Here is a 12,167-nt window from a genome sequence, read left to right on the forward strand (position 1 = left end):
TATTTTGCCAGATTTTTTTATCGGTAAAGTTGGAAAAAAATCGGCCGATTTTCACGGCAATGATGGGCAAATCGGCCGATTTTTTACCGATAAAAAATCTGCGCATGAGCAGTGACCTGCAAGAGGAAGACAAAAAGAAGAAAAAGAAGAAGAGGAAGAGGAAGAAGAAGAGGATGAAGAAGAAAAAGAGGATGAAGAAGAAAAAGAGGATGAAGAAGAAGAAAAAGAGGATGAAGAAGAGGAAAAAGAGGAAGAAGAAGAAGAAAAAGAGGAAGAAGAAGAAGAGGAGGAAGAGGAGGAAGAGGAGGAAGAGGAGGAAGAAGAAGAAGAAGAAGAAGAAGAAGAAATATGAGGAATTCCAGTTTGGCAAAAAGTGTACCTGCAGAGAGCTCCGCTATTTCTTTGACAGTTCCTTGACATTTACAGCGGTTGCAACATTGTATCTATTTGTTTCCGAATAAAAACATCTGTATCCTAAATGGATACAAATAGATACAATGTTGCAACCGCTATAAATGTCAAAGAACTGTCAAAGAAATAGCAGAGCTCTCTGCAGGGACACTTTTTGCCGGCTGTAGACGGGATGAAAATCGGCCGATTTGTTTTACCATTGCTGGTAACGTCGGCCGCTTGAACGACCGATTTTTAGTTTTTTAAAAGAAAAATCGACTGTTTTTCTCCCTGTCTATGGCCTGCATAAGTATCACTTACTTTGCTAACTTTTTGCTGTCCTAACGTTTTTGAGACATGTTGCTGCTATCAATTTCAAAATTACCTTATTTTTTCTGATAAATGGTTTTCTCAGTTTAAACATTTGGTGTGTTTTCTATTGTGAATAAAATATGGGTTAAAATATGGTGTATTGGCAAACATTGCATTCTGTTTTATGTAGATTTTACACAGCTTCCCAACTTTTTTTGAATTGGGATTCTAAAAAAACAGTGATGTCTCGTGCAACATATTTTCAGTGCACTCAGTGATCAGCTTCAGTGAATCAGTGATCAGTGCATGAGTTTAAAATGCGTTTCTGACCTGCTGCTGATCTTTCTTACTAAGCTGCATCAAGCTGCTTCATGATAAGCCTTTTTCACACTGGCAGCTGTTTTCTGAGAGCTCTAAAAATCCATCTGTGGTGGAACGCTTTTCAGAGCTGATTGACAAGTGACTCGGAGGAGATATACTGATCCTGGATGGCTACTTTTGTTTGGGGGGAAATCTGCAATTGCACCACAACTGCATGGTTGTAGTTACTTGAATGGAGCGTATTTAGCAGCAGTGTTAACTCACTGGTGGCCATTGGAAATGCGGATTCATTGTTAACAAGGCCCTAAAGTTTACCTAAACCCAAGAACATAAATGTAATCTATTGCAGCTCATCATAGCTTAGATATAGTAGCTGCATTAGTTTTCTTTTTTTTTAGCTTTTTCTTCCTTTTTTTCATCTGGTGGCACCACCAACACATTTCTTGGGGGGTGGGGTGACAACCTTCAATCACGATACTGTATCTATAGAAGAGCACCTTGCCTTAAGCTGCTCCAACCTGACTTGGACTACAGATCCTGTTAGAAATCCAGGGAGCTCAAAAGATCCTGTGCACTCTGCAGTGTACTCAGCTCTGCCCATAGCTCCTCTGTGAACTACAGAACATCCCCCCAGAGGATGGGGGATGTGTTTTGTAGTTCTCAGAGGAGAAATGGACAGGTCCAATAACTGCAAAGTGCACAAAGTGGAATTCTGACAGTAACAACTGGTAATTTTGCACTTATCAAAATATATCAAAATGCCTTTATTCAAATATAAGAGACCACAAGGAAGCAAATAAGAAAAGTTGTTGAGTTTTTATAGATTTTAAAATTTACAAACCTCCAAGTACATTAGCCTTTCTGGCAAATGCTAGAGTTGCATACAATTTGGAGCCTATTGATGCACTAATAACAATTATAGACCCTCGTGCCGCATACTTACACTGGGAATATTTGCTATTAAGGACTGGTTTAAAAATGCAGATATTCCTCCAAGTGAATTTAGTGTGTCTGGTGTCCAGGTGGATGAAGACCTTGATAGATTGAGATATAAACAGAATAAATTAGCTGCAAAGTTTTCCTACTTCACCATGACAAAAAATGTTGATGGCCTGATATCATTCATTAAAAGAGACCTTGTCATACAATTAAAAATCATATTTATTAAAAGATTAGTGTTTTACTCCCCTGCTCTGGGCAATTCCCCTCTGGGTAATTATTTCATTAAAGGGACTCTGTCACCAAATTTCAGGTAAAAGCAAATCAAAAATTTTAAAAGCTCACTTGCGATGTTTTTCCATTCCATAAGTTATTTTCATTACTTGCAAAGTAATGCTAGAAATGTTGACTACTCCAGGAGAGTCATAGCCTTCTCTTCTTCTGCAAATGACTAATTACTATCTGTGCTGGCCCAGCGCCTCTTCCCCTTCCCCTTCCTTCACCTCCTTACATAGCCTTTTATGTAGCTGCCAGGGGATGAGCAAAGATAAATACTACAGAGTGTCAACTGAGTGACTGCTGCTGACATTAAGCCCAGCAGCAGTCTCAGGGTTTTTGGGTGTCTACACATTGGAGGAATTTAAAGGTAACAATATGCATAAAATATATTAATTAATATTAATATGTTAGTTAAGGTGTTACTAAGCCCCGGACCCCGCATTCACTATATCTGGACTCCCCGGACCCTGCATTCACTATATCTGGTCTCCCCGGACCCTGCATTCACTATATCTGGTCTCCCTGGACCCTGCATTCACTATATCCGGTCTCTCCGGACCCTGCATTCACTATATCTGGTCTCCCTGGACCCTGCATTTACTATATCTGGTCTCCCCGGACCCTGCATTCACTATATCCGGTCTCCCCGGACCCTGCATTCACTATATCCGGTCTCCCTGGACCCTGCATTCACTATATCCGGTCTCTCCGGACCCTCGGACCCTGCATTCACTATATCTGGTCTCCCTGGATCCTGCATTCACTATATCTGGTCTCCCCGGACCCTGCATTCACTATATCTGGTCTCCCCGAACCCTGCATTCACTATATCCGGTCTCCCCACCAGACCCTGCATTCACTATATCTGGTCTCCCCACCAGACCGTGCATTCACTATATCTGATCTCCCCGGACCCTGCATTCACTATATCTGATCTCCCCGGACCCTGCATTCACTATATCCGGTCTCCCCGGACCCTGCATTCACTATATCCGGTCTCCCCACCAGACCCTGCATTCACTATATCTGGTCTCCCCACCAGACCCTGCATTCACTATATCTGGTCTCCCCACCAGACCGTGCATTCACTATATCTGATCTCCCCGGACCCTGCATTCACTATATCTGATCTCCCCGGACCCTGCATTCACTATATCCGGTCTCCCCGGACCCTGCATTCACTATATCCGGTCTCCCCGGACCCTGCATTCACTATATCCGGTCTCCCTGGATCCTGAATCCTCTATATCCGCTCTCCCCGGACCCTGCATTCACTATATCTGGTCTCCCCAGACCCTGTATTCACTATATATGGTCTCCCTGGACCCTGCATTCAGTATATCCGGTCTCACTGGACTCTGCATTCACTATATCTGGTCTCCCCAGACCCTGTATTCACTATATCTGGTCTCCCCGAACTCTGCATTCACTATATTTGGTCTCCCCGCACCCTGCATTCACTATATCAGGTCTCCCCGGACCCTGCATTCACTATATCTGGTCTCCCCGGACCCTGCATTCACTATATCTGGTCTCCCTGGACCCTGCATTCACTATATCCGGTCTCCCCAGACCCTGTATTCACTATATCTGGTCTCCCCGAACTCTGCATTCACTATATTTGGCCTCCCCGCACCCTGCATTCACTATATCAGGTCTCCCCGGACCCTGCATTCACTATATCTGGTCTCTCCGGACCCTGCATTCACTATATCTGGTCTCCCCACCAGACCCTGCATTCACTATATCTGGTCTCCCCACCAGACCCTGCATTCACTATATCCGGTCTCCCCGGACCCTGCATTCACTATATCCGGTCTCCCTGGATCCTGAATCCTCTATATCCGCTCTCCCCGGACCCTGCATTCACTATATCTGGTCTCCCCAGACCCTGTATTCACTATATATGGTCTCCCTGGACCCTGCATTCACTATATCCGGTCTCACTGGACTCTGCATTCACTATATCTGGTCTCCCTGGACCCTGTATTCACTATATCTGGTCTCCCCGGACCCTGCATTCACTATATCAGGTCTCCCCGGACCCTGCATTCACTATATCTGGTCTCCCCGGACCCTGCATTCACTATATCTGGTCTCCCCGGACCCTGCATTCACTATATCTGGTCTCCCCGGACCCTGCATTCACTATATCCGGTCTCCCCGGACCCTGTATTCACTATATCTGGTCTCCCCGGACCCTGCATTCACTATATCTGGTCTCCCCGGACCGTGGATTCACTATATCTGGTCTCCCCGGACCATGGATTCACTATATCTGGTCCCCCCGGACCCTGCATTCACTAAATCCGGTCTCCCCGGACCCTGCATTCACTATATCCGGTCTCCCCGGACACTGCATTCACTATATCCAGTCTCCCCGGACCCTGCATTCACTATATCTGGTCTCCCCGGACCCTGCATTCACTATATCTGGTCTCCCCGGACCCTGCATTCACTATATCTGGTCTCCCCGGACCCTGCATTCACTATATCTGGTCTCCCACAGTACATACAACATGGAAATGCAATTATTTTAGTAAATATAAACTGCTAAATAACTTTTCTCATCAGCAGTATATGGTAGTCTTGTGACTTCTATCAGTGTCCAACAGAGCACTAGTTATAGCTTTTAGGAGGAGTTATCATTATGTTCTAAGAAGATGCAGAGCAGAATGTCTGTCTGTCTGGACAGTACGGATTGGCCCTGTGATGATCACATGCACTCTCCCAAGAAAAAAAAACCTCTCTAGCATTACGCACCAAACTGAGTTTGTGCAATGTGACTCCACACAGTATGTCTAATTAGGAGATAAGAGGGGGGCACTGGAAGAAGGGGAGGATCAGAGAAGTTAAACAGCGTTTTTAAACAATGCAGGGGATTAAACTGGTAGGTTCCACAGTGAGTATAACAAGCATGCTTTACTGCTTATACAGACTGATTTTATTGCTGTGGGTTTAGTAACACTTTAACATTATAGGAATATTTTTGTTGAAATGAATGGCTTGGGGACAGGATCTCTTTAAATTACTGCAGAGCTAGATGCAGAAAAAAAAAAGATGAATTTGACACTTCTGGGTGTGTCGGCTTCTTTTCTTTGTTGCTGCATTCTGCTGCTCCTCTCCCAGCTATGTTGTCACTTGCAATTGGCAGCAGCATCTTTCCCTACTGTTCCCAAACACAGTGTCAGCATAGGTAAGCAAACAGATGTTCAGACTATAATGCAGAACATATCTTTGCACACAACCTCAGCTGCCACTTTACATGCCCTGAAGCCCAGCTCTAGGCAAAACTTTCATATATTTCATACAAAGTGTCAGAAAAAAGGAAGTGGGGTAGAAATCTCAACAGACCGCATTAAAAAAGGTTTTCCTCTCCCCTGCCGAATCCAAAAACAAGCAAAAAAAATGGCTAGAATGTTTTCTGCTTGTGTGTAAGTCTGCAGTGTATGTAATCTGATCTCCCCAGCAGTTCAAATATATTGTAGAACTTTAGCTACCTTGTGGTTCTGCAAAATATTCTTTATAATAACATGATTAGGAATAATATTTTTGAACCATTTATTTTTTAGCCCTGAACATTGTAGAAAATGTATTTATAAGGTTGTACTTACCCAAACGTTGAGCTTGCACTGCTGAGAACTTTTTGGATGGAGGTCTTCTGAGCATCGGTGAAGGATTTACACTGAGACAAGTATGAGATTAAAGTTCCTGATCCTGAGGAACTCTCAATGAACGTGGTGTTCAGGTCACAGGTCAACTGACCAAGGACTTGGATGTTCGCATCTGTCAGATTAGAGCCTGTAACATTCTGAGATACCAGGTAATCAATTAGTATGAGTGAACTCAACTCCTGCCAAGACTTCTAATTTGTTTTGCAGAAATTTGACTGAAAAAAAAAATCCATTCACCTATTTATTTTATTCTTCTTTATTTAGAGGGTGCTTTTCTTTTCTTTTTTTTGTGGGGGGGGGGGGTTATTTAGGGTAGTTGATTTTATTGTATGTGTTCTTTGTATTTTTTTTTTTTTACGCAGCTTGATCCAATGCTCCATCTGTCCCCCTCCTCTTTTAAAACCGAAAACTGAGCCATCAATGACTGTTGACCACTCAGTTCTCCGTCTTCAGTGAGCAGAGAGCAGCTTGACTGTCAGTCACTTCTTTCAGCTCCCCTCCAGTGCTCACTGGAGTGGACGTGGAGGGGGAGGGAGTGGCTGGCTCAGGCTCTCAATGGCGTCAAAATTAAAATCGGGATCTCTGCAGAGTCTTGACCAATTGAGTGACATCAGCTGACAGCAGACTTTAGCCCACTGTCAGCTGAATACGGATCACAGGAGTGCAGAATGAAGTGCATTCATTTCACCTACAGGAGATAAACAACCAAAAAAGCTTCTCCTTTAACTTTACTTTCCATTAAAAAAAACTAACGAGGGAACCTTCTGGTACAGGAACAGGTCCAGGATAGTTGAAAGGAGCTTTTGAAACCATTAGGTGCTAGTGCAACCTTAAAAACCAGCAAAACCTAATTTCACCTTTCCATTGCTTCCAACGCATTTCAGCAAACTGGCAATATTTTGCAAAAATCTTCTAATTTTTTGTGAGAGTAAGAAAGTGAAAACTTCTGACTTTGCTCATCAAATGGGAAGTCTGACCTGACCTGCTCAATATATTTCTTAAGATCTAACTACATAAATGGTTCCTTACTCCCCTTTTCTCTATATTTTTTCTCAGTTTTTATTTTTGATAGGTGCTTTTTAAAGGTCATAAAAATAATTTGGACAAAATGTTAACACTTACAGAGCTTCTGATGCAATTTAGGATTTACTCACCAAACAAGAGAGAGCCTGAGATAGCAGGTTGTTTCGAAGATTAGATCCTTTCTGCAGGATGCTCACATTCGCAGCTCCAACGTTGGCATAGAAGTCTTTGCAGCCAATTGTGCCATTTATATATTTAGAGGAACTGCAGGAACGAACAAGTAAGGGATAGGTTAAACACCAGAAACAAACATACAAACATACCTACATACCTTTTTATAGCATGATATATCTACCATAAATGTATTCTTAGATCACGCATACATACTGGTGGAAAAGAAATATGGCATATTGGCCCAGATGCAGCAAGCTCCAATTGAATACTGATTGGCTGCTATGGGTTACAACATATAAAGCACTTTTACGATCTCACTTTTTTTTTATTTCTTTATAGTTCTGTGCCTCCACATTATGAATTGAGATTAATTTTTGCTTGATTAAAATATGTTTCCTGTTCCAGAGCTCTGTGCTACCAGAGCTGAGTAATAGCCACACCCCTTCTTACAAAGACTTGTATTGCAGAAAAGTGAAGAGTATGTGTATGAGCAGGTGTGTTACTTTACAGAGTGCACTGGGTCTAACTCTGGTGTCTACTGGACTGCACAGTCATATTTAGGCTAGGTTCACATCTCTGCAACTGGGGAATGCGAGCACAATCACACATGTTCCTGACCCGTAGAGAAATACACTGCACTTTAGCAGAAGCATGGGGGTGCCATTAGTCTCCCATTGGAGGTTTGCTGCTGTGTAATTTAAAAAAGGGTCAGGAACAGCGGCGGACTGACAACTCATGGGGCCCCCGGGCAATAGGGGATCATGGGGCCCCTGTGTCCTTGCCCAAACTCAAAAAAGCCTATGAAAAAGGTACCAGGGGCATCTCATGGGGCCCCCTACTGACCCCGGGCTCTCGGGCAGTGCCCGAGTTTCCAAATGGTCAGTCTGCCCCTGGTCGGGAACTTCTTCCTTGCATTTCTCATGGGAAGGGTAGTCCTTTGAAATGAATGGGCTGCTCTACCTGCAACTTGCATGAGCAAGTGTGCAGGCACATATGTAAAATTACGTTTAAGCTCAACTAATCTTAAAGGAAAGAGAACGTAAGACTGTAAAAATGAAGGCTTAATACCTGTCAGCAGCTCTTTTTCTATGACTTCAACTCTTGCTATTCACTATATATATATATATATATATATATATATATATATATATATATATTCTATATGTCCCACATAATGTCCTGAACTTACTTTAGAAACAGGAACACTTCAGCAGGGTACTGATCCAGATCTGCAGGGTAGCCATTCTTGGTCACGTGCCTAGAGAGGCAGGTCAGCTAATAGGAGAAGAAAGACAAATTAAAACAATGTCTTTCTCTGCTGATAACTGCTATCTGTATGAAAATCCAGAGGCCTCTACAGCAGGCATAAATGAAAAGGGAGGGAGGAGGAGTCACTCTTTTGATCATCTAGTCATGTCTTTAAATTTGAGCTTAAACCATTTGGTCCTGTAAACAGACTGTTTTTCAACAGGGCAGTTAGGAACAGACAAGTATACATATGAAAATAAGCCCGAAGCTCCCCTTAATGATGAGAAATGTAATTAGGAAATATTCATATGTAATTTTAGATTTTTTTTTAGTCCTGAGCATAATAAATGTAACATATACAAAACCATTATATCATCCTTTTAAATAGCTTCCCCCTATAGCAATGTACAGCTCACCTGAGCTTCACTGAGTGAAGCATTTTGTGTCTTCATAGCTTTGGCCAGGGTCTTCAGCTGGTTGTTATCTATTTTGCTGGGGGTACCACATGTAAAACCTTGTAGAACAGATGAAGAAATCCTGAACAAAAGGAGTTACACTTCCAGTTAATCATAGCTTGCAAGGGAAACTGTAATGGCTTTGTGTTCTTTCTGCGTTATGTTTTTTTTAAGGTTTATAGTTTTTTTTTTATGATGTATATACAGGTTTAATTTTACTAGTAAAGATTTAATTCAAGACACAGGATTCATAGAGCACCATGGATTAACTAAGAGTCAAACGATGATCTTTTAGGCCCAATGTCTTTCTATTAAACATTTGATTGAGCTACCCAACAAGGTACAAGTCACCTCTCTGACTCACTCATTTATGTGTTTATCCTAAAAGAGAAGTATGGGTTAAAAAAAAAAAAATTATATATATATATATATATATATATATATATATATATATATATATATACACACACACACACAGTATATACATATACTATCCCTAGGATGCAGCATTGATATAATGCTGCATCTGTTCCCCGCCGGCTCTAAGACTGAGAACTGAGCGATCAAAGACTGCTGAAAGCTCAGTTCTCACTGTTCCCTGAGCGGAGAACTGGTGACTGTCAATCTCTGGCTCTCTGCCCCCCCAGCACTCACTGGAGCACTGGGCTGTGAAGGTGGTGGGAAGGGGCTGGCTCAGGCACTGAGAGGTTGAGCCAGGTGCTGGTCCAGGCTTCTGGGTAGATCCCGACCATATGGTGGGGATCATATCAGAGCCTGGAATGGCCCTGTGACATCAGCCGACAGCGAATTCAACCTGCTGTTGGCTAAAAACAGGTCACAGGAGTGCAGAACGAACTGCACTCCTGTGATCCCCAGCAGAGGTATAGCCAAAAGAGCGTTGGCTATACTTCTCCTTTAAATAGACACTTTTAACGTGTCCATGCAGGGGAACACAGACAAGGTCCATGGGTGCCCTCTTGAAACTATTTTTCTCTGTATATGTAAGGCTTTTTCAATTAAAGAGAATAATGATATCCAGAAATTCATTGTAAATAAAAATATATATATATATATTTTCAAGCTCTTTATATATTAAGAATAAGCTGTATACAGACTACAATGAAGTTGCTATTATAATAAATTGTATATAACAGTTTTTTGGATTCATTAAGTATAAGCATTGGGAGATCATGCATTTAAAAAAAATATCGAAAGAGCAAAACTTGTTCTAAATTTCCATGTATAATGTTTTATGCTTCATTTTACATTCTAACAGTGATTAATAAATTAACAGTACAAAACATACAGTATGACATCTGTATACCAACATGCCAATGTTCAGTATACTGGGGTAAAATACTCACTGTGTGTAATTGGTTGAAGAAGATAGCACGTCATCAAAAAACATGGCAGCCTGGCAAAAGATTTATGTAAATTCAGATTCAGACAGAAATAACATTTGACAGGGGCTCTAATCTATTTTCACACTATCTAAAACAAAGAAAACTATTTTTTGTCTGGCTTTCTACTCTAAATTAATAAAATGGTATGATGGAGCTGACATATGCCCTATGGACTTATCTGAAGTGTTCACGTTAAGAAAAGGACTGTTTTTCAAAAGTTTATTTAGTAGGAATTCCTGTTGTACCTGATTTGGGGTCCATAATTTGTTGTTGACGGCTTGCAAAGTTGGCTTCTCAGATTTATAAATCAGTTTGGAATTGGGGATGAAAGCAGCCAAATTTCCAGGAACATTTTTCACAATGCTGGATGGATTAGAATCTGCAGTTATAATCTGGGAAGAAGATGGAAAATAATTGTGGTGGTCAGAATAATAAATTACTCTTCCTACATTCATACTTAATGCTTTGTAAATGTGTGCAAAATCATGATCTTCCACGTATGGTTGTGAAAAACACGAGTCACCCTTGCATTGCCATTTATTGTTACTAGCACTTTAAATGAGACAAAAATAGACACATATTTTTGAATGAAAAAAAAAACATGGCAAACATGGCAAAACAGCAAGTTAAAAACTTGCAAAGCTCAGTGCTCACAAAAGTGCGTAAGCTACTTTGCCATGTTTGTTGCATGTTGAGCAACCCATTCAAACGGATAGACTGCCATCTAAAGTGTAGCCTAACACATAGACATAGTACTAGGGCCGTTGGTTCGAATCCCAACCACGGCATCATCTGTCTGGAGTTTGCATGTTCCTCCTTTGCTTACCTGGGTTTTCTCCAGGTACTCCGGTTTCCTCCAACACTCCAAAGACATGCTGGTAGGTTAATTGGGTCCTAGTATGTGTATGCAGGGCCGTGGATAAGGGGGCAACACCAGCCCTCCTGCACGGGGCCCAGGCAGCTGGGTGAATTGGATGTGAGAAGGAAGGGTGATTTTTACAGTGGGGGGGCACTGGAACCAATCCCCCATATGGCTCTGTCTGCAGCAGCAGAAAGCTGGCTTCTTCTCCTCAACCTCCAGCTGGCTTTCAGCTGCTTCAGAGAGAGCCATACAGGGGATGAGTTCCAGTAATAATCCCCCTGTCACACCCATCACCCTTCCAGTGCATCATATGTTTCCCCTTACTGCCTGGGCCCCCCTGTGTGCCCCTACCCCCGCAGCGCTGCCAGCATCCCCCCTCACCCTCTCACTGGCAGCTGCAAGCACACAATAGGATCCTTCAGGATGGGAGAAGGGTCCAGTAAATATGTCACATTTACCAGTACCTTCCTTTCCTGCATGAATACAATGAGTGATCATTACTGATCACTCACTGTGTTCATTCATAGCTAAAGCATAGTAAACTGTTTTTTTTGGGGGGGGGTGGCTGTCAAGTTGGCTGTATGGGGCCCCTTGGTCTCTAACAGCAGCCCTGTGTGTATGTATGAATGTAAGTTAGGGACATTAGATTGTACGCCCCTTGAGGATTAGGGACTGATGTGAATGTACAATATATATGGAAAGCGCTGTGGAAGTTGACAGCGCTATATATGTACCTGAAATAAATAAAAAATAGACAAGTGCAGAGCAATTATGCATGTGTTCACAAAATGGTAAATGTAAATGCAGGCTAAGAGGCATTTTATGGGCCTATTACAAGCATTTTTGTGCATGTATTCAGAAGTTTGTTTCCCGGACTAGGCAAGCAGAGGAGAGCTGTTCTATAGGAGAAGAGAAATTTTCAGGTATAAAAAGAATGCAAAAATGTTAATCAATGTGTTTATTACAAATTTACAAGCACTCCCATAGAAGTCTATGGTACTAAAAATGCCTGACAGTGATGCAGAGGCAGGAGAGTTGCCCACACTGTTTGCATTCAGGGCCATGCACCCGTTCCTGTGTACCTGTC

At 42.1% G+C, this 12,167-nt stretch overlaps 1 protein-coding gene across 1 annotated transcript in view; it reads right to left on the reverse strand.

Moving 5' to 3' along the window:
- MSLN (mesothelin) overlaps positions 1-12,167 on the reverse strand; it is a 120,905-nt gene that overhangs the window by 23,334 nt on the left and 85,404 nt on the right. Inside the window, exons 27-33 of the mRNA XM_089682093.1 lie at positions 10,464-10,610; positions 10,180-10,229; positions 8,777-8,897; positions 8,302-8,387; positions 7,070-7,202; positions 5,856-6,052; positions 1,967-2,057 (exon numbers count right to left, since the gene is read on the reverse strand). Coding sequence (XP_089538219.1) covers positions 1,967-2,057; positions 5,856-6,052; positions 7,070-7,202; positions 8,302-8,387; positions 8,777-8,897; positions 10,180-10,229; positions 10,464-10,610 — 825 coding nt within the window. The remainder of the gene's footprint in view (positions 1-1,966; positions 2,058-5,855; positions 6,053-7,069; positions 7,203-8,301; positions 8,388-8,776; positions 8,898-10,179; positions 10,230-10,463; positions 10,611-12,167) is intronic.

Source organism: Staurois parvus, unplaced genomic scaffold, assembly GCF_062004578.1.
Source record: "Staurois parvus isolate SC_StPar_1 unplaced genomic scaffold, SC_StPar_1.0 ptg000285l, whole genome shotgun sequence".
NCBI classification, from domain to species: Eukaryota; Metazoa; Chordata; class Amphibia; order Anura; family Ranidae; genus Staurois; species Staurois parvus.